Here is a 21,372-nt window from a genome sequence, read left to right as displayed (position 1 = left end):
GCACCATCACTGCAGCCTGACCAATGAAGGCTAAGCACCATCACTGCAGCCTGACCAATGAAGGCTAAGCACAGTCACCGCAGCCCGACCAATGAAGGCTAAGCACCATCACTGCAACCCGACCAATGAAGGCTAAGCACCATCACTGCAGCCCGACCAATGAAGGCTAAGCACCATCACTGCAGCCCGACCAATGAAGGCTAAGCACCATCACTGCAGCCCGACCAATGAAGGCTAAGCACCATCACTGCAACCCGACCAATGAAGGCTAAGCACCGAAACACGTTCAAAGAAGGACTCCTTGTTGTAGTCCTAAAACGAGTACAATTTGAAACGTTATTGGTGATTTTTTTTTTTTTATTATTCTGAATGGTGGAAAGATTATCAAAGGATGGATCTAAGAAAGGATTATCAAAGGTTTTCCATTGGTTGTCTGGTAGACAAAAATAACCTTGATATCTAACTTTATTCTTTTTTGCATGGGTCTATACGTTGTTTTAACCTCTTAAGCCCTAGCCATATTTTCTGAGAACTTGCCTAAAAGTACATACCCAAGTAAATGGAAGATTGCTCCACTTCTACAAGGTCCATTTGCATGTTCTTGCCATCTAGGGACATCTATGGACCTCAGGGAATGTATTCCCAGTGTCAGAACTATTGTGTCCGTTACTATGCTTGAGTAAATTGTAATGAACCAAAGGAGAATATAAATTATTATTTGTTTTTTCCCCCCCATCATTGACGGTGAATAACACTATGCTAACATTGACCAAAAGTGAAAAGCTCATTCAGCACCTTCTTGAGATCAAGTGTACTATAAATCTAAGCAAATTAACAAAGGACAGATGATTTACAGGTTTTTTTGTAGATACAGTACTGAATTTTGCCATCCGGACACATGCAATTTGAAATATGAATATAGAATATCAGGCCTATAAATTACCTTATTATGGCCAAGTCATACATCTATGGATCGGGATTTAGTTAAATCTGGATTTAGTACCACCAGGCGCCCGTTACAGGGCAGCAAAGACCGCAAATTAAATATACTGTAAGTACAGTTACTTTTGTATAATGTCCATAGCATTATGAATTGAAAATGGGGGACCCAGATGTAAACAAGACGAAAGTCTTTCTCAGGTCTGCATCCCCTTAACAATTGTGTGTATTGAGCCGTACTGTATTGTACCCATTCTGCAATCTGTTAATAAAGTTTTCAATCAATCAATTCAATCAATTTCAGCTCTGCCATTTTTGAGACGCGTTTCTTTCTAGATGTTCACAGAAAGGTAAAGAAACAATATACGTTGTATTTTATGGCAATAACAATCAGGTTTGTTCGAACCGTGAGATATAATCACGAAAATCTGAAGAATTACGTGAAAAATGGTTGGACTTCTGTTGTCGGCGGCTGGTGTGAGCTGGGTAGTGTAGTTTTATGAAATGTCGACGTCCATCGACGTCCATCCTCTTTCTTAGGACTACAACGATTTAGAGTGCTTCTTCTTGCGTCTAAATCGTCAGTTTTACTGTACAATGCGCAGAGATTTTTTATAAGCTCATATTTAGCTAATAACACTTAAATCCTTGGTAAACAAACGTAGTGCTGAAAATATACACTTTGACGGGTCCTACTAATCACCACAAAGTGCTGTTTTGATAGGGTTAAGGTCTTTACTCTTGGCTACATTTGAAAAAGAAATGCAACATTACTTAATACGGACTATTGATCTATTTATGACGGGAAATAAATATTGTACCAGTACCGGGCCGATCGTGCTTAACTCATTGAGAGCCACGTCCTTTCCCCATCTGCACTGGCTAGTGCCAGCTTTTCTTGACCATTTTCACAACCTTTGCGGAGCTATTGTATATTCTATATTATAGCTATGAAGACAATAGTATGGCTCATTTGACAGACACTATTTCTAGTCCAACATGTAAAAAATTGTTTGTTTCTACACACTGTAGTTTGTAGTTTATTACACGCTAAACATCGCCCATTTCCAAAATAATCCAGTCTTTTTCCATAGGTCGCGAGATGAGACGCGTTATATGCAATAAGCCCAAATCATTCTGGTTGATCCCCTGAAACCCCAGATACTCCCAAATCAAAAAGGTATATACCATGTGCTTCACAAAATCATCAAGGGGGGAGGGTAGTCTTAGTTTAGGTCAGGTAAAAGACACTGATCGTTACAGAAACATGTTTCAGGTTCGGTAAAATAGACATAGGGAGTCCTTACCTTAGCCAGAAGGTACTCCAAAAAGAATAATTCCAATGATCCCATCGGCGATCGCGATTACTTGTTTATATGTAATTACTCGTGTTTACGGGAAGCTATAGGTTTTGAGGCGAGCAGATCTGCTAGCGATTGCTCTGCAAGAGCTCCCCCCCCTCAGAGCCAGTCTTGACAGTACAGTTCAGACATGGTCTCTACTGATCCCTTTCTATCAGATTTCAAAAGGTAGGCGATACTGCCACCTGGTGAGATTCGATCGACATTGCAATTCCAACGTGGGCAAATTAGCCTACGTTTATACACATGTATTTTTCTAACTTTTATAAATAATTCTCATTATACCTTTAAGTAAGGTATTAACTTAGTAAGAAATTACTGGCACACTTGCAAACTAATCTGTGTTTGACAATGTCTCGTCTGTGCATGTAAATGTTCTGCTATACTAGCGAAGAAAACGTAGTCCATTTGTGTATGTACAGTTGAAAGCAGGCAGGGTGTCTCTCACCTGTAGCAGGGCAGCTGCCAGGTAGACCGTCATGAAGATGGGCGTCAGGGTGGTGTGACCGCTCTTCATCAGGTGGATGGTGTAGAGGAAGATCAGGTGACCGGGGAGCACCAATAGGACCAGCACCTGAGCTGAACGGTGATTGGCTCCTGGCGAGAGGAAGAAATGAAATTTGTAAATCAGAAAAAACACCATTGTTTACAATGTGGCTGCACCTTTTGCTGGGCGATATGGGCTACATTTCACATCATCATACTAAATTATACCGGTATTGCGGTATTTAGTACAAATTACAATGCAATTTGAAATCTTTTTCATTCGACATAAATCAATTTACTTCACAATGGTCTATTTTCTTGATTTTTTATTTTAATTTTTTTAATACTGCTGCAAGTCAATAAAATGTACAGCCTGTATGTATGTATGTATTTTATTTATGTATTTTATTTTTATGGCTTCCACTCTTTGAGAAAACATTTTCCAGGACTTTTCTTCACAATCCAGGACAACACTTTTGTCATATCATTATATTTCCCCAGAATATTTGAGTAATTAGAGTACATTTTCCCCGATTTTCCATGACTGGAAATCTAGTCTCTGAATTTCCAGGTTATCCAGGACGAGTGGGAACCCAGCTAGTGCTGGTTAAGAGTGGGTGGTGTTACCTGAACCATAGAAGGTGCGGCAGGGGTAGTAGCAGCCCTTGTTCTCCTCAGGAACCTCCCCAGGAGCGCTGTGGAAGTGGAGGTGGGTGGATATCCTGCTGGCCTGAATGGCAACCAGGTTCCCCCCAATACCTGGATATGACAGAAATAAATATACAATATAATAATAATATAATACTGTTTTTTGCTATTTTCTTTTAGAATACCGTTTGAGTCTTAATTTTGTTAAGAATATAGGACAGGCATGTATTAAGCATTATGCTTCAGTCTGTACCTTTTCAGTCACTGTAAAATCAAATATTGTTAAATGATTGTGCATATTGTATTGTGTGAGATGACTGAATATGATGACTGAATAAACTACTACTACTACTACTACTACTACATATTGTTAAAGATTTCTTCCAGATGTAAAAACCCTTAAACATTTCATACATTGAATACACATTTGTATAAACATGTTTTTTTCCACCACATTGTTCAATAAACTACTGTTAACTACTAAGTTAACATCAGAGAGGGGTCTCAAGATCCACCAGGGCAGGAAAAAGTGCCTGAGAGAGCTTAGCGAGGGGCCTCGCATTGACCACTACTTCCTCAGAGGTAGGCCAAATCAGTCGAGTGAAGCCCAGCGGCAGGATATTCACCACAGTCCACAGGGTATCAGAACCCCAGACGAAGCTCCATCAAGCACAGATCCACCAACGGACATGAGTCCAGAGCCCATCCAGCCACAGACAGCAGTAGAGAGGAAGAACGGACGAAAGCCTCAAATCTTGTGGCCTAAATCCTGCCAGAAAAAGGAGTGGGAAACCACCGACACAGACCTTGCCCATCTTCTAGAAGGTCTGAAAGGGTGCGTGGAAAGAAAGCTGGACAAGATTGGAGAACGCATCATGGGCTGCTAAATGAACACGTGGTGCCACCGTGCGACACACACCCAGGCCCGTCGGTGGGCCTGGGGTGGGCCAACCTCGGCAGAGGGTGTATTGTGATAAATGGCCGAAACACCCAATGAGGTCGGGGAACACAACTGAAGATGTGTCATACTGGTGGCACCACGTGATCATTGCCAAATTGCACCCCACTCCAACCTCATTCAATTGTTGTGCTGAATATTTAGGGTTCTTTAACAACTAGTCCTATTAAGAATCCTGTCTTAGCAGCATCTCTACACCTTTACCCTCATTGAGAATGCAAGGAATAGGCAACGAGCGTGCGTTCATACACATACCAGGAATTACAAATCGGCAGCTTTCTTGGAATATTCTTCCAAGACATGTCAATATCTACTCAGCTCTCTGTGTATGCTGAAGATAAAAGGTGTCAAGTTACGACATATTGGCCCATGATAGGTTCAACCTATTAGTGACATCACACATGCAACTCAGATTTCAGGGAAGTACAGAGAGGTTCTCCCCATCTGTGAAAAAGGTGTTCTGCACAAATAATCTGTACACTCAAGTCAAAAGTCATGCCTCCAAGGGGAGTTAATGTTAAAGAAAAAAACAACAACATGCTTTTCAGTAGAGGGGATCTTTAATATACATAACAACCATATACATTACAAACTCAAGTAAAGGGATGTAAAGCAGAGTGTGCGAGCAGGGCCAGTGGCATTTAATGTTCACGCAGGAGTAACCAAGTCTAGGAAACCATAAAGAGACTATTTATTAGTCAGATCAGGAAATGTTTCCATAAAGGTGGCAAATACATGCCTTGCAAGGTGTCATTTAACTCTTTAAGCAGCAGACAAATGTTTAAGCATGACATGACCGATGGGACAATTTAGGCCATGTGTCCTCACATTGAGTCAATTCCGCGATGTCATGCTGAGTCCTCCATGATGTCACTACTGCACTTGCTCACACTGAGTCCTCCATGATGACACTACTGCACTTGCTCACACTGAGTCATCCATGATGTCACTGCTGCACTTGCTCACACTGAGTCCTCCATGATGTCACTGCTGCACTTGCTCACACTGAGTCCTCCATGATGTCACTGCTGCACTTGCTCACACTGAGTCATCCATGATGTCACTGCTGCACTTGCTCACACTGAGTCATCCATGATGTCACTGCTGCACTTGCTCACACTGCGTCCTCCATGATGTCACTGCTGCACTTGCTCACACTGCGTCCTCCATGATGTCACTACTGCACTTGCTCACACTGCGTCCTCCATGATGTCACTACTGCACTTGCTCACACTGCGTCCTCCATGATGTCACTACTGCACTTGCTCACACTGCGTCCTCCATGATGTCACTGCTGCACTTGCTCACACTGCGTCCTCCATGATGTCACTGCTGCACTTGCTCACACTGCGTCCTCCATGATGTCACTACTGCACTTGCTCACACTGCGTCCTCCATGATGTCACTACTGCACTTGCTCACACTGCGTCCTCCATGATGTCACTACTGCACTTGCTCACACTGCGTCCTCCATGATGTCACTGCTGAACTTGCTCACACTGCGTCCTCCATGATGTCACTACTGCACTTGCTCACACTGCGTCCTCCATGATGTCACTGCTGAACTTGCTCACACTGAGTCCTCCATGAAGTCACTGCTGAACAGGCTCGAGTCCTCTGTGATGATGATGTTGATACCATATACTGTTCAGGCCTAATATATAGTATACAGATTATATACAATGTTATTGTTTGCAATAAAAGGTGATAATAATTAAGAGATGTCCCGATACCGATACCAGTATTGGTTCCATACTCGTAAAACGACTCCTACTTGGTCTGAAAATAAGTTGTATCAGGACTTCCATAAAAATGATACAAAAAAATCAATATCATAATAATGCTACTAATAATAATCACCATCATAATAATATACCCTTCCCTCCTCATAATATCATTATATATCTGACACAGGATTGTTGGTTCCGTTTAGGAATGCGTTGCAGCTCCATCCTGGAACCTCTTTCTCCTGTTCTGTCGTTTTTGGCCTCATTGTTTCTGCTTCCCTTCAGCTGACAAAGCAGGAGACGGCAGTGATAAATGCACACAGTCTGAGGGCCAATGAATAAACATGGGGGAGAGAGAGAGAGAGAGAGAGAGAGAGAGAGAGAGAGAGAGAGAGAGAGAGAGAGAAGAGGGTCAGAAAGAGAGATAGAGATAGAGAGAGACAGACAGAGAGATAAAGAGTGAGATAGATATTCAGAGAGAGGCAAAGAGACGGAGAGAGAGAGAGAGAGACCTATCTTCATTTTTTTTTTTTATCCACTTTTTCTCCCATTTTCTATATTTTCTCCCATCCCAATTTCGTATCATCCAATTCAACCCTCCCCTGTCACGAACGCTGTTTCTTGCCTCCCACAAGCCGGCTGCAATGTGGACTAAGTCATACATAGCACAAGTCCCCTCCGGTACTCGAGGTAACAGCAGTCGCATCTTTTCACCTGCGCAGCTCGATCTCTCAGTGGCGAGGAGTAACGCGTGGGAGGCTCACGCTGCCCCCGACACTTCCTGATTCTACTGCGCAGGCGCACCAACCGACCTGTAGGAGTCGCTGTCCACAACGCCCGATCCCCACCCATCAGTTTCCCACCCCCTAATACGGCCAATGTGTATTAGTATGAACGACCAGCTAAACTGAAAGCAATGTGGAGCGCTGGGCCCGAACAGGCAGGCCCAGCGTCTCCGTCATTGGTGGCGAGCACCTTGCCCACTACGCCACGTAGCCGCCCCTAGACCTATCTTCATTCTTTTCAGCATCCAGTGTTTCTACACTAACATCAATCAGTAGAATAACACAGTAGAGCCATCTGGATTTTCAAGAGGAAAAACAGCAGATTTATTTTATTTTGCATTTCCAAACTTGGTGACGTTGTGGAAACCAAGGACTTTAACCCCTCTGTCTGCAACTGGATACTTGACTTCCTAACCAACAGATCCCAATTAGTTAGGATAGACAATCTCACTTCCTCCACAAACTGGCATCCTGCAAGACTGTGTGCCCAGCGCCCTCCTCCACTCCCTCTCGACCCACGACTGCACTCCTGCATTGCTCCAATCTAGTTTGCAGATCGGCGGTGGGCTTCATCAAAAACAACAATAAGTCAGCCTACAGGGAGGAGGTCCAGCACCTAACAACCTGGCCCTCAACACCAAGAAAAAACCACACCCTGTCTACATCGACAGGATTCAGATTCAGATAACTTAATATTGATCCCGCGTGTGGAAATTCATATGGATGGATGTTCTTCAAATTCCTGGGTCACTGAGGACCTCTTTTGGACCCTCAACACCTCGTCACTGGTCAAGAACCAGTGCCTCTTCTTCCTAAGGAGAGTAAGGAAAGCCCAACTTTCTCCTCAGATTCTGGTGAACTTTTACTGGTGCACCACCATAGAAAGCATCCTCACCAACTGCATCACAGTCTAGTATGGACCCTGCACGGCCTCAGACCGGAATCCACTGCAGAGGGTGGGGGAAAACCGTCCAACACATCACCGGTACATCACTCCCTAAGATTTAGACTATTCTTTTTTTTTTTTCTTTTTTTTTTTGAGATAAATTGTAGTTTAATTTGTTGGAACGGGTTCAGAGATAAAGGGAATGTGAAAATGCACAAGAAGTCATATTGTAGACCATTTAGCTGTCCAGTTTGTGCAAAATATTGTATCAGAAAGGTACCTATACAATTACTTTTTGAGTGATAACCCCTGCTTGTGGTAACTATTTTCACATTTCACCAATTACAATTTTCTTAGTCTTCTAGTTTATAACAGAAGTATTTTTTTAAACAATATGTTTATTGGTTTTTTTTTTCTTTCAGTTTTACAGCATCAGTTCAACAGTTCAACAACCATACAAAAGGAAATGCTGCCAACTGCCCCCCCCTCCCCCCCTCCCCGAGTTACAGAAAAATAGATACAAAATAACCCCCCCCCCCCCCCCTGAAAGAAAAAGAAAAAATCAATATAAACAAAAAAAATAAAAACCTCTAGGCCAAACCCCCCCTCCCCTCCCCCAGACTAGGACCTCAACAAATTCAGTTTTTTTTTTTACACATTTTCGATTTAGACTATTCATCGCAAATGGTGTCTGAGGAAAGCATGCAGCATCGTCAAGGACACCTCTCATCCCACCCCTCCTTCCCTCTGGGAGGCGCTATAGGAATCTCTGGTCCAAGTCAAGCAGGCTGAGGAACAGCTTTTTCCCCCCCGTCAGCTGTCATCTCTCTGAACTCCGTTCCACAATGACGGCACCACCCCCCCCCCATACCGTATAAACTCTGAACCCCATTACCTACACACTAGGCTCTCAATGCCTATTACTCTAGGCTCCGTTATCCATACTGTATGAACTCTGATGCCTACATTTATACCCGTTTACTGCCTTCACTGTATACAACCGCCTTAAACTGTAATCATAACTACCTACCTCAAAGTATAGACTACCCATACAACTCTGTATGATAGCATGTACAATAATGCTGAATATACCGCATAAAATGTACGGCCCTGGGACGCCGTTTAATAACCTCAGGATTACCACTATCGTCGTTAAAGAACACTTGCGATTGACCTTACAGCTCTGTTCCTGCCTGACCTCTGGCCTGCTTGCAATGTTGTTGTTATTCTTCCTTGGCTCAGTATGCCCTGCAATGTAGCCCTGTGGCAAACTTGAAGAAAAGTTAATGAGAATCCTGTCTTCGTGTGGGATATGTAGACCGGAGTTGTCCTACTGTCTGTGGCACCGTGTTCACAAGGCCGCCTCGTGAAAACATTCATTCGTGTGAGAAATATTATTGTTTTGTACCGCTCAAGTTAAAGTTCTTTATTTAAGCATTACATCACGCGCAGGGTGGTCGTTAGACCCCCCTAGGCATGGTTTATTTTTCACAAATCACGACTGCAAGTGGTGTAATGCTTTTATACAACTGCCACATTCATCCAACCTTATTGCTATACAATAAACACACATTAATCGAAGATTTGTTGAAAAAAACATCCGCCACAAAAAGTAGTTCCCACAACAAGAATAGTCGTATAAGATATATATATTTGATGGTAATACATGTACATAGCCTAAACAAGAATAATGGTCATCTAAAATATATATATTTGATGGTAAAACACGGACATAGTGTAAACAAGAATAATGGTCATCTAAAATATATATATTTGATGGTAAAACACGGACATAGTGTAAACAAGAATAATGGTAATCTAAAATATATATATTTGATGGTAATACACAGACAGTGTAAAAAGAATAATGGTCATCTAAAATATATATATTTGATGCTAATACACAGACTGTGTAAAAAGAATAATGGTCATCTAAAATATATATATTTGATGGTAAAACACGGACATAGTGTAAACAAGAATAATGGTCATCTAAAATATATATATTTGATGGTAAAACACGGACATAGTGTAAACAAGAATAATGGTCATCTAAAATATATATATTTGATGGTAAAACACGGACATAGTGTAAAAAGAAGAATAGTGATCTAAATATAATCTGGGTTGGACTTGTTATGCTCGTTATCCCCATGTGTGTGTTAAATTAAGTCCCCTTCCCTACACAGCCCGAAGGGGTCATGTCCACTTAATCCAATCTATGCTGGTCCCGTAGTCTCCTTGGTGACATTTGATGGGAAACATGGACCTTCCTTGGGCCCTAGGCAGGCAAAACATCACACCATACATCTTCTCCCATCACATCACATCACTCCTCACTCCCTCCGCTTCCTCTTACCACCTCCTCCTCCTCCTCCTAGCTCCCCCTAGTCCAAATATGTCTATTTGACTTTGTTTACGTTTACCATCCCCCTCCCCTCTCCTCTATCCGTCTCCTCTACTCTCTCCTGGGACCTCCAGGTGTGTGTGTGTGTGTGTGTGTGACAGGGATGGTGTGGCTAGATATCGCAGCAGCGGGTAGGGGTTAAGGGGTTCCGTGGTTATCCAGGTCACTAGGTCTGATTGGGGGGGGTCTGGTCTGGTCTCCTCGCATTTGGAGTGGCTCTGCCCAGAGGGGCGAGACAGACACAACTGTCTGCCTGCCCGCTCACATCTCGTCTCCTCCCTCGACAAGGTGCTCCTCCCAAAAGTGTTTAAAGGGATGGTTCAGATTTTTGGAAACCTAGCCCTATTTCCTTTGGGCTTTGCACAGAATGTACCTGGAACTTTCCTTATTATTACTTAGCCTATTGTTCTCGCGTTTGCACTGTGGTGTAAAAACATGCGAAGATTAGGCAAATTAGTCTTCCGACGTGTGAAAAAGGTCTTTAGGCATCGCAGTGTAATATTTGGACATGATCACAATTTTAATCCTTTTGGCTCTGTACACCACCACAATCAAAGTGTGCTTCAAGTGCAGACTTTCAGCTTGAATTTGAGGGTATTTATATCCAAATCAGGTGAATGGTGTAGGGGGTACAACCATTTCTATATGTGCCTCCTCCTTCTTAACCCTTTCACTGCCACATGACAGAAGGTTAACCCTTTACCATCACACAACCGACGGTCGCCGTCGTGTGGCAGTGAAAGGGTTAACCTTCTGTGTGTTGTCGCAGTGAAAGGGTTAACCGTTTTGGTAATGCGGCAGTGAAAGGGTTAAGGGACCAAAAGTAATTGGCTGCTCAGCTGTTCCACGGCCAGGTGTGCGTTATTCCCTCATTATTTAATTCACAAGGAGCAGATAAAAGGTCTAGAGTTAATTACAAGTGTGGTATTTGAATTTGGAATCTGTTGCCGTCAACTCTCAATATGAGGTCCAAAGAACTGTTACTATCAGTGAAGCAAGCCATCATTAGGCTGAAAAACCAAAACAAACCCATCAGAGAGATAGATAGATAGTAAAAACATTAGGTGTGGCCAAATCAACCGTTGTAAGCGCTGTAACAGCCCCACTGCCAGAGCAAAGTACAACATCCAGCTTTTCTAGGACATAGGAACAACGGAACTATACCAAATCACCCTACAGAACAGGTTCCAAGCCCTGCAAGAACAAGCTCAAAAACCAGCGGAAGAGCACTGGAACAACCTGAAAACCGTATGGAAGGAGACATGCCTAGAAGTGGTAGGGAGAAAGAAAACAAGCCACAAACCCTGGATATCCACTGAAACACTGAACATAATTGAGGAGAGGGCAAGAAAAGACACAATAAACAAATGCAAAACTCGAGCAAAAAAGGGAGCAGCTCACAGAGACTACGAAGTAGCGAACAAGGAGGTGAAGAAAAGCATCAAACGCGACAAACAGAAATACATAGAAGACTTGGCGCAAGAAGCAGAGGAAGCAGCGGGAAAGAATAACCTCAAGGAACTCTACCTGACCACCAAGAAACTAACCGGGAGGTTTAGACAGACAAACACACAAATCCGTGACAAACAAGGACGACTTCTCACCACCAAGGAAGAACAACACCAAAGGTGGACTGAGCACTTTAGGGAGCTCCTCAACAGAGAGCCCCCTGTCCAAGAGGTGGAGATTCTGCCAGCTGCACACATGCTGGAGATCAACTGTGCCCCCCCAACAAGATATGAGGTGAAAAAGGCCATCAATGCATTGCGACGTGGCAAGGCAGCAGGGCCAGATGACATTCCAGCAGAAGCTTTAAAGGCAGACGTTGAAACCTCAGCCACCATGCTACACCAGCTGATCAAAAGGATCTGGGAGAAAGAATGAAATGTACCAACAGACTGGAAGGACGGGCTCATTGCTATTATACCCAAGAAAGGAGACCTTAAGAACTGCAACAACTATCGTGGGATTATGTTGCTCTCAACACCAGGCAAAGTGTTCAACCGCATTATCTTGGACAGACTGCGAAAAGGGGTCGATGATGAACTGAGAGAAAACCAAGCCGGTTTCAGGAACGGTAGATCATGCAGTGACCAAATTGCCACCCTCAGGATCATCATCGAGCAATCCATAGAATGGCACGCACCTGTCTATGTCAATTTCATAGATTTTGAAAAGGCATTCGATAGTGTAGACCGCGAGCTGCTTTGGAAACTCATGGCACACTATGGAATCCCTAAAAAATACATCAGCATAATCAAGAACATGTATCAGGACATGAAATGCCAAGTGTTACATAACGGATGTGCACAAGAACACTTCAAAGTGCTCACCGGCGTGAAACAGGGCTGCCTACTTTCCCCCTTCCTCTTCCTCCTTTAGTATGCATCAACTGGATCATGAGGCAAACCACAACCAATAAAAAGACTGGCATCCAGTGGAGTCTAACGGAGCACCTCGAAGACCTGGACTTTGCGGATGACATCGCACTACTCTCACACAACCATCAACAGATTCAAGACAAAACCCAGCTGCTAGAAACAACTGCAGCTGGACTTGGGCTCAAAATAAATGGACCAAAAACTCAAGTAATCAGAGTCAATAATAAAAGCACGAACCCCATAACCATCGGGGGCCAGACACTGGAAGAGGTTGACAAATTCACATACTTGGGTAGTGTTATAGCTGTGGATGGCAGGACTGAGGAAGCAAGAATAAGAGCAAGAATAGGAAAAGCAAGAGCAACATTCAACATGTTAAACAATATGTGGAAAACCAGAAACATCAAACTCAACACCAAGCTCAAAATCTTCAACTCCAACGTCAAATCCGTACTGTTATATGGCTCTGAAACCCGGAAAACCACCACTAACATCATCAATAAACTGCAGACCTTCATCAACCATTGTCTGAGACGTATCCTCAAACACAATCACCAACATCAAGCTGTGGGAATGCACCAAGCAAGAATCAGTGGAGGTCCAGCTGACCAGGAGAAAATGGAGCTGGATTGGGCACACACTTCGAAGACACAAAACCGCAATAACCAAACAGGCATTAACCTGGAACACACAAGGCAAGCGAGGCAGAGGAAGACCCAAAAACACCTGGAGAAGAGACACTGAGCAGGAACTCAAGACGAGGGGACTGACGTGGAAACAGCTGGAGAGGATGGCTCAAGACAGACGGGGGTGGAAACTTTTCATCAATGGCCTATGTTCCGAAAGGAATAAAAGGCCTAAGTAAGTAAGTAAGTAAGTAAGTAAATCAACCGTTAGTTGGTAGAGTTAGCGAAAAAAACATCTTAAGAAAGTCTGTACAGTTCTGGAACAACATCCTATGGACAGATGAGACAAAGATCAACAGAATAATGGGAAGAGAAGAATATGGAGAAGGGAAGGAACCGCTCATAATCCAAAGCACACCACCTCATCAGTGAAGCATGGTGGTGGTAGTAGTGTTATGGCGTGAGCATGTATGGCTGCCAATGGAACTGGTTCCCTTGTATTTATTGATGATGCGACTGCTGACAAAAGCAGCAGGATGAATTCTTAAGTGTTTCAGGCAATATTATCTGCTCATATTCAGCCAAATGCTTCAGAACTCATTGGACGGCGCTTCACAATGCAGATGGACAATGACCCGAAGCATACTGCGAAAGCAACCCAAGAGTGTTTTATGGCAAAGAAGTGTTTAGTTTAGTTTAGTTTCTTTATTAGTGGTCATACAGAAATACAGAATACTTTTGCATGAAATGCTTCTTTCTGTTTTGCTCCTGAGAGTGCGCTAGATCAAATAAAAAGATAGTATAAAATAAGTATAATATAAGTATAAAATAGAAAGTCAGGTACGTAAACAAGTGTAAACTAAACAAAAATGTTCAATATACATATATACAGTATATGTACAGTATATACAATGCAGATACAGTACAGTGTAGAAATGGTGAGGTATAGCTTAGCTTGTGGTGGTGAGGTGCAATGAGGTGCAATGAGATATGAGATTGATGTGCAAATCTCCTTACCAATAAATATAAAGTGTGTTAGTGGGTAAAGTGGGTGCTACAGTGTGTTGTTTATTTAAAGTGAGTGTGTGCGTGTGGATGTGTGCTGTGGGTGTATTTGATGGTTTGTTATTGTTCGTTGAGCATCCTGATGGCCTGGGGATAGAAGCTCCTTCTGAGTCTCTCTGTGCTTGCCATGAGACTCCGGTATCGCTTGCCTCACCGCAGCAGTTCAAAGAGGCAGTTGTTTGGGTGGCTGGGGTCTTAGATTAGATTATTCTCTTAGCCTTACCCATGCAGCGCTTGTTGTAAATGTCTTGGAGAGTGGGAAGCCCCCCTCCAATTGTGCGTTCGGCTGAACGGGCCACTCGCTGTAGTCTGCTGCGGTCTTGTGCGGTGCTATTCCCAAACCAGGAGGTGATATTGCCAGTCAGGATGCTCTCTATTGTGCATGAGTAGAAGTTCTTGAGGATCTTCTGACTCACTTGGAACTTCCTTAGGAAGTAGAGGCGTTGCCGTGCCTTATTGATAACACTGTCAATGTGTGTGGTCCATGTCAAGTCCTCGGATATGTGGACTCCGAGGTACTTAAAACTGTTCACAAGTGGAATGTTATGCAATGGCCAAGTCAATCTGAATCCAAGCATGAGGGGAACTGAAGGGAAAAAAATGCCCAAAGAACAAGCATGTCTATGGGTTCTAGACTTCATCGACTGCAAAGGATTTTCCTGTTCCTCATACTAGCTCTGGATAGTTAGCCACAAACCAATGCTAAATCAATGGGGTCAAGCTCCTGAGTGAGCCTCACTGAAAAATACTCCACAGAGCACACAACGTAGATTTGAGTGAGCCTCAGTCAGTTTGTACAGGAGCTCAACACCACTGATTTTGCAATAGGAAACGTTTTCTAGGTTCAATATCTTTTCTGGGTTATTCTAGTAAAAGGACATGCCTTTGCGACCAGGAAATTACACAGCCAAGTACCGATAGTGGGACCGTTTGTCCTGGAGCTTAACAGTATTTCAGTTCTGACCAAATTGGCATCCCTGGAGAAATTCTTCCGATACCCAAATCCTGATCCTGTTTCCACTTGGTATTGGTCCAATATCAGGATTGGAGCATTCTCCTCAGTAACTCATCTCTGTCCACTCTCCATCCATCCATCATCCATCCATCCATCATCCATCCTAAAGTCCTCTTGTTGCTTCCTGATCCATGATACATGATGTCGTAAATCAGAGACACAAGGTGTGACGAGACCCAGCCACCACACAACAACCTAACAAGCCGTGTCACGTAAAACCATGCGTGCACACAGACGCACGAGATCCCCCAGCTGTTTCCCCGTCTCAGATTTTTCCAAGCTGAAAAACCAATTAGTCACAGAATCATCTTCCATGTCATTAAATATCTCCTCATTAATGCCGTTTAATTAAAAGCTTATCTCGGGTTGTCAGGACGCCAGGGGGCTCCTGGGAGATGCTTAGTGGAGGGGAACAGTGGTTTTATGGAGGTGAAGACAGATGGAGAAGATTCTTTTTGGAACTGCAGTCTAGACCACCCAAAACACAAGCTGTCGGGCCGGGCAATGTGGATTACATTCTTATCTTATCTAGCAGTCGTGGTGCCGTTTCATTCAAAATGCTCCGTCTTCTTTTTACTTTTAATACTGCTGCAACAATTATGTTTTTATTTTTTTATTTTGTATTAACTTGAAATATACAGTATGTGTGGAGAGTGTGGGTAGTGTAGAGGTAAAAGCACTTGCCTACCACCACAGAGACACAGGTTCAATACCAGGTAGCGGTACCCCCCCCCCCCCTATCGCTAAACCCTAGCGATAGGGGGGGGGGGGGGGAAATGTGGAGAGAAACCGCCGATGGGCGGAGGGGGGATCCCCCATCAGGGGTGTCGTGATATATGGTGTTGGAATGGATGATAGATGGATTGGAGAATAGAACAAGGGAATAATTGATATGCATATATACATGAAATATAAACAAATATACATACATACATAGTAGCAATAGTAGCTCAAGTATATAACATCCAGTTTGAGGTAGAACAGCCTAGGGCTGGGCGATTAATCGATTTGATCAATTAATTCGAATGAATGATTTAGGAAGATTTTCAAAAAATGAAAATCGATAAAAAATATATCCTTTATTTTTTATAGTCACCTTTTTTTTAACAAAAAGTGATGTTTGGTGAAAGTTAGATTTGCACTTTATTAATCCCAATAGGGACATTTATTCTTGTTTGATGATCAAGAGGCACATTTTATTTGTTTTAAATGAAGTTTGGTGAAAAAGCAAGTTATTGCACTATTAATCCCAATAGGGACATTCATTCAACTTTGTTTGATCAAGAGTAACCACCTTGACCTCCCCAGACCAACAGAGGAGACATGTGGTAGTCTACACCCTCCGCAGACCAACAGAGGAGACATGTGGTAGTCTACACCCTCCCCAGACCAACAGAGGAGACATGTGGTAGTCTACACCCTCCCCAGACCGACAGAGGAGACATGTGGTAGTCTACACCCTCTCCAGACCAACAGAGGAGACATGTGGTAGTCTACACCCTCCCCAGACCAACAGAGGAGACATGTGGTAGTCTACACCCTCCCCAGACCAACAGAGGAGACATGTGGTAGTCTACACCCTCCCCAGACCAACAGAGGAGACATGTGGTAGTCTATACCCTCCCCAGACCAACAGAGGAGACATGTGGTAGTCTACACCCTCCCCAGACCAACAGAGGAGACATGTGGTAGTCTATACCCTCCCCTGACCAACAGAGGAGACATGTGGTAGTCTACACCCTCCCCTGACCAACAGAGGAGAGATGTGATAGTCTACACCCTCCCCAGACCGACAGAGGGTAGCGCAACAAAAACCACACCGTTGCATGTATCCACCATGGTGTACCATCATATATTCAGTAGACCTCCCAGCCCTATCAAGCTTTAAACAATTATTCCTGTGAGATTTGGAGAGTCTGCTGTTTGACTGGCTGAAGCCAGCGGTCCATCCAATTACACCCGTCAGCAGGGGTGTCGAGAGGCAGTGACTCACCGTTGATGACGGGGGTGTAAACTACGATCCCAGCCAGGTTGGGGTCCGACACCGTCTTGTCCAGGATGAGGCCTCCGATGCTGCAAACCACAGAATTGACATCATTAAATGGCTGTCTTAACTACTTTGAATAGACTTTAATACCTATTTCATGGCCATACTGGCATCAGGAAGATTACTATAAATTAAGTAATTCGATATGAAATCTTGGGGGGGGGGGGGGGGGGGGGGTTTGAAGGGTTATTACCGTACTGCTTACTTTGCAGCCCGGACATTTACTCTAAACACATTTAAACGAGATACAGAGAAGTTATCACAACATAGAAGTAACTTCCTAATGCAATATATTTTTAAGACCCATCAAAATCACATTTAAGATACAATTCTGATGATTAAACATAAGACCTTTTAAAGAATTTTTAAGAGCCCGCGGGAACCTGGTTATTATTGTGAAAACACAGTAAAGTATACTGAAAACACAGTAAAGTATACTGAAAAGTAAACACAGTAAAAGTATACTGAAAACACAGTAGTGTATACTGAAGTCAAAGGTAAAGTTGCATATAAACTTGTAATTTTCTGATGTTAAATGAAATAGTGGATGTATAGTCCAAGTGGGGGTCCTGAGGGGGGGGTGGGGGGGGGTGGGGGGGGAAGGGGAAGGAAAGAGCGAGGAAGAGCGAGCAAGAGCACATGTATTGTATTTATTATTTTTATGTCTTTTAATCTACATTCATTTTGACTTAATTACTGGACTGTCGTTATTGTTATTATTATTTCTGTCATTGTCCTGTGATTTATCATTGATTATTACTGTTACTGTATTGTTTGTTTCATGTTAAAAAAGGGAAAATGAAAAACATTTGTTAAAAAAAAAAAAAAAAAAAAAAAAAAAAAGGGGTAAAGTTGCCAGAAGAGAACAGAGACATAGTCAAATACGGAGCCACATGTATCCAAATTCGGCTAGCAAGCTGGTGAGCATTGCGGAGGCCAAAACCAATGTGGCTCCCTCCGCCGCCAATCATGTGTCATTTTGTTCTTCAGAACATGCCAAGGTATGTTTCTGTAACAAGTACTGTATATGATCACTTTAACACACACACACATAACCCATTCATTTTCCCATCATGCCAAAGGAGCCACCCCTCCCTTATTTGGACAGAGAAATTACATGACGTGTGAGAGAGGTCTATTAAACCCAACTCTCATCAAACCAAAAATACTGGACATCCAGTTAGCTTTACACTAACCCGTCGAACAGACCGATATTTCCCACAGGCTGCGTTTTAGCTTTTTAAGGTTCCGACACACAAAGATGTGATCCGAGTGGCCGGCGTGCTTCAATTTACTTTAGGAAAAACGATGAGTCATCGAGTGAAACCCAGACATATGCAAAATAGCTGTTCTTCCCTCCACTCTCTTTTATTTGAATTAAAAAGCTAAATACTGCCTACGAACCAAAAACTAAAAACACGCACCTGCTGATGACCATGGCGGTGATGACGGGCTCCCATCCGGAGTAGAGCAGGGTGCGGCTGGCCGGGTGTTTGGAGGAGATGACCATCCAGACGGGGGTCAGGGACATGAAGAAGGCACACACCAGGGACGCCACATACGGGTAGGAGTCTGGAGGGAGGGAGAGTGGGAGGTGAGGATGAGAATCGAGGACGTCAAACACACACGTACAAAAAAAAGTTAAATATATATATATATATATACACACACTGGCAGAAAAGAGGGGGTGGTGTAGTAGTACTTTTGAACATTTCAAATGTGAAAAGTATATATATTATATACGAGGGCCCTATGGAATCCGATCACGGAGGATTTCACAGAATTGAGAGGCCCGGGCCCTCTTTAGGACGATTTGCCCACCGGCGCGGCACGCCACTTTGCGAGCGTCTGGCGGCTCAGGTCTGCATTTTTCTATAAAACATATAATGTATATAATTAAAGCCCTACTTGTTGTCGTTCGAAAGCCACCTCACTCGATAAAATCCGTTCAGCGGTTCTCGAGTTACATGCCGATAAGTCAGGCGTGCGACTTTGTACACGTGAGAGTCAGATTACCACCCCCGACTCCCGAGGCTCCCGTCAATCATTCGCCGATTGCGAAAATGATTGGACAGGGTTGTAGCCAATGAGTGTAGCTTTCCAATGATACCCCACTTGCGGTTGTGCGAATCAGGGATCTAGGTGAATATTTACGGGCAAAAACAGGAAGTGAAAATACACGGAATGCATTGCCGTAAATGAGGAAATGGATTACTGGAGAACTTGTTTATTAAAAAATGTTTACAGTTTACCAAAATCGCTCTAAATTACCCATTTCTGAACGGATCCTTATGAAATTTGGACCTGTATTACATAAGACTTCAGGCTATGGACCCACTTTCTTGGATATTATTTTTTTGGGTATTGCAACTACTACAGAAAAACGTGAGTACACAATTACAAGTACAACTCAAGTTCAGCCCTATGTTACTCTATTTCATTAGCACTAAAAGTCATTTTTATTTATTGTGTAAGAAACTTCAGAATGTTCTCTTTCAAAGGAGACCAGGCTTATGCATGTGCTATAAGTATAAAATATAAAGATACGCTTTTCAAAAAAAGTATGCAGTCCTCAAGTTCAGGTTTAAAAATTGCCACTTTTCTGGGTGTCAAAAGTGGTTAAAGGACATCTCTTTGAAAGAAATTACATTTGAGTTATCAGATTTATTTTAAACATTATTATTTTGTATTATTTAACTATTTAATTATTTAGTTATTGCACTGCACTGGCAGTTGAACTGCATTGAACTGAACTGAATTAAAACATGTATTGAACTGCACTGGCACTGTTGTACGGCAGATGTTACCGTTATTAAAGTTAGTTAAAAACATAATTTTGTATTTTTTTTTTGTTAAACTTAAATCCGAAGGAAAAAAATATAAAAAAAACGAAAATTCAAATCCGAAAACAGGAAAAGATCAAACAGATTTCATAGCCATGGCCCTAATATATACACACACTAGGGATGCACCCATAACACTTTTTCACAGTCCTAAACTTGATGTATTGGCTGGGAGGACGGATTTGGATCACTTACTTGTACTGTACAGTATAGACCAAATTGAATTTCTCTAAAACAGAGAACTCAACATGTTACTATGTGTAAAAGAGAACTATCATGCTTCTGTGTAACAGCGAACTCAACATGCTTCTATGTGATACAGAGAACGAACATGCTTCTATGTGCAGTGTTTCCCCTACCATTGCCTTGAAGGGGCGGCCCGCCCCGCCAACGGGACCCCCCGCCCCTCCTGAAAACGAAAGAATAATAATAATAATTTAATATATATATTTTTTTAAATATCAAAATGTTATTCTTATCATTTAAATTATTAAAGCTTGCTTTAAATCACCGTAACGTTAACTCTTTCACAGCCATACCCCAGTATAGTCGGGTTATCTCGCCAACCGTTGAGCGCCAAAACCCGAGTATACTCGGGTTTTGATCCTTTGATATTTTCCTTTGATCCCCGTTCTATACGGTCAGCCGGAGCCATCTAGGTGTCTATGATTCATCTACCTACGTTGGAATTGCAATGCTGATTGAATCTCAGCAGGTGGCAGTATCGCCTACCTTTGAACTGGAATGGCTTGGTGTGGATACACGTTTTCCCCTTTTTTTTTGCAAGGGCTCCTCCTCCTGCCTGAACAGAGAGACACAGCGATCGCCTCGAAATTGTGTTGCCTGAAGCGTATATTCCCATATAAACTAGTATAGACATATACACTGGTAATCGAGATGACGATGCGATCACTTGGAATTATTCTTGTAACAATTTTTGTAACAATCACAGTTTTGTGTTTTACCGGACGTAAAACATGCTCGACAAACACCATCACAGTTTTGAGTTAAAACTGAGTTAAAATGATTTTGTGAAGACACATGTGGACATGGTATATACCTTTGATTTGGGAGTATTTGGGGCTTCAGGGGATCAACCAGAACGATTTGGGCTTATTGCATATAATGTGTCATATCTCGCGATCTATGGGAAAAGACTGGATTATTCCGGAAATGGGCGATGTTTAGCGTGTAACAA

At 42.8% G+C, this 21,372-nt stretch overlaps 1 protein-coding gene across 1 annotated transcript in view; it reads right to left on the bottom strand.

Annotated features, from left to right (window-relative positions):
• slc41a2b (solute carrier family 41 member 2b) overlaps positions 1-21,372 on the bottom strand; it is a 68,433-nt gene that overhangs the window by 10,274 nt on the left and 36,787 nt on the right. The window contains exons 7-10 of the mRNA XM_084330898.1: positions 18,756-18,903; positions 17,278-17,357; positions 3,414-3,545; positions 2,749-2,897 (exon numbers count right to left, since the gene is read on the bottom strand). Of these exons, the coding sequence (XP_084187024.1) occupies positions 2,749-2,897; positions 3,414-3,545; positions 17,278-17,357; positions 18,756-18,903 (509 nt within the window). The remainder of the gene's footprint in view (positions 1-2,748; positions 2,898-3,413; positions 3,546-17,277; positions 17,358-18,755; positions 18,904-21,372) is intronic.

Source organism: Notolepis coatsorum, assembly GCF_963971535.1.
Source record: "Notolepis coatsorum genome assembly, chromosome: 15".
NCBI classification, from domain to species: Eukaryota; Metazoa; Chordata; class Actinopteri; order Aulopiformes; family Paralepididae; genus Notolepis; species Notolepis coatsorum.
The sequence above is the reverse complement of the archived record's forward strand: the minus strand, read 5'-3'. Positions and strand labels throughout refer to the sequence as shown.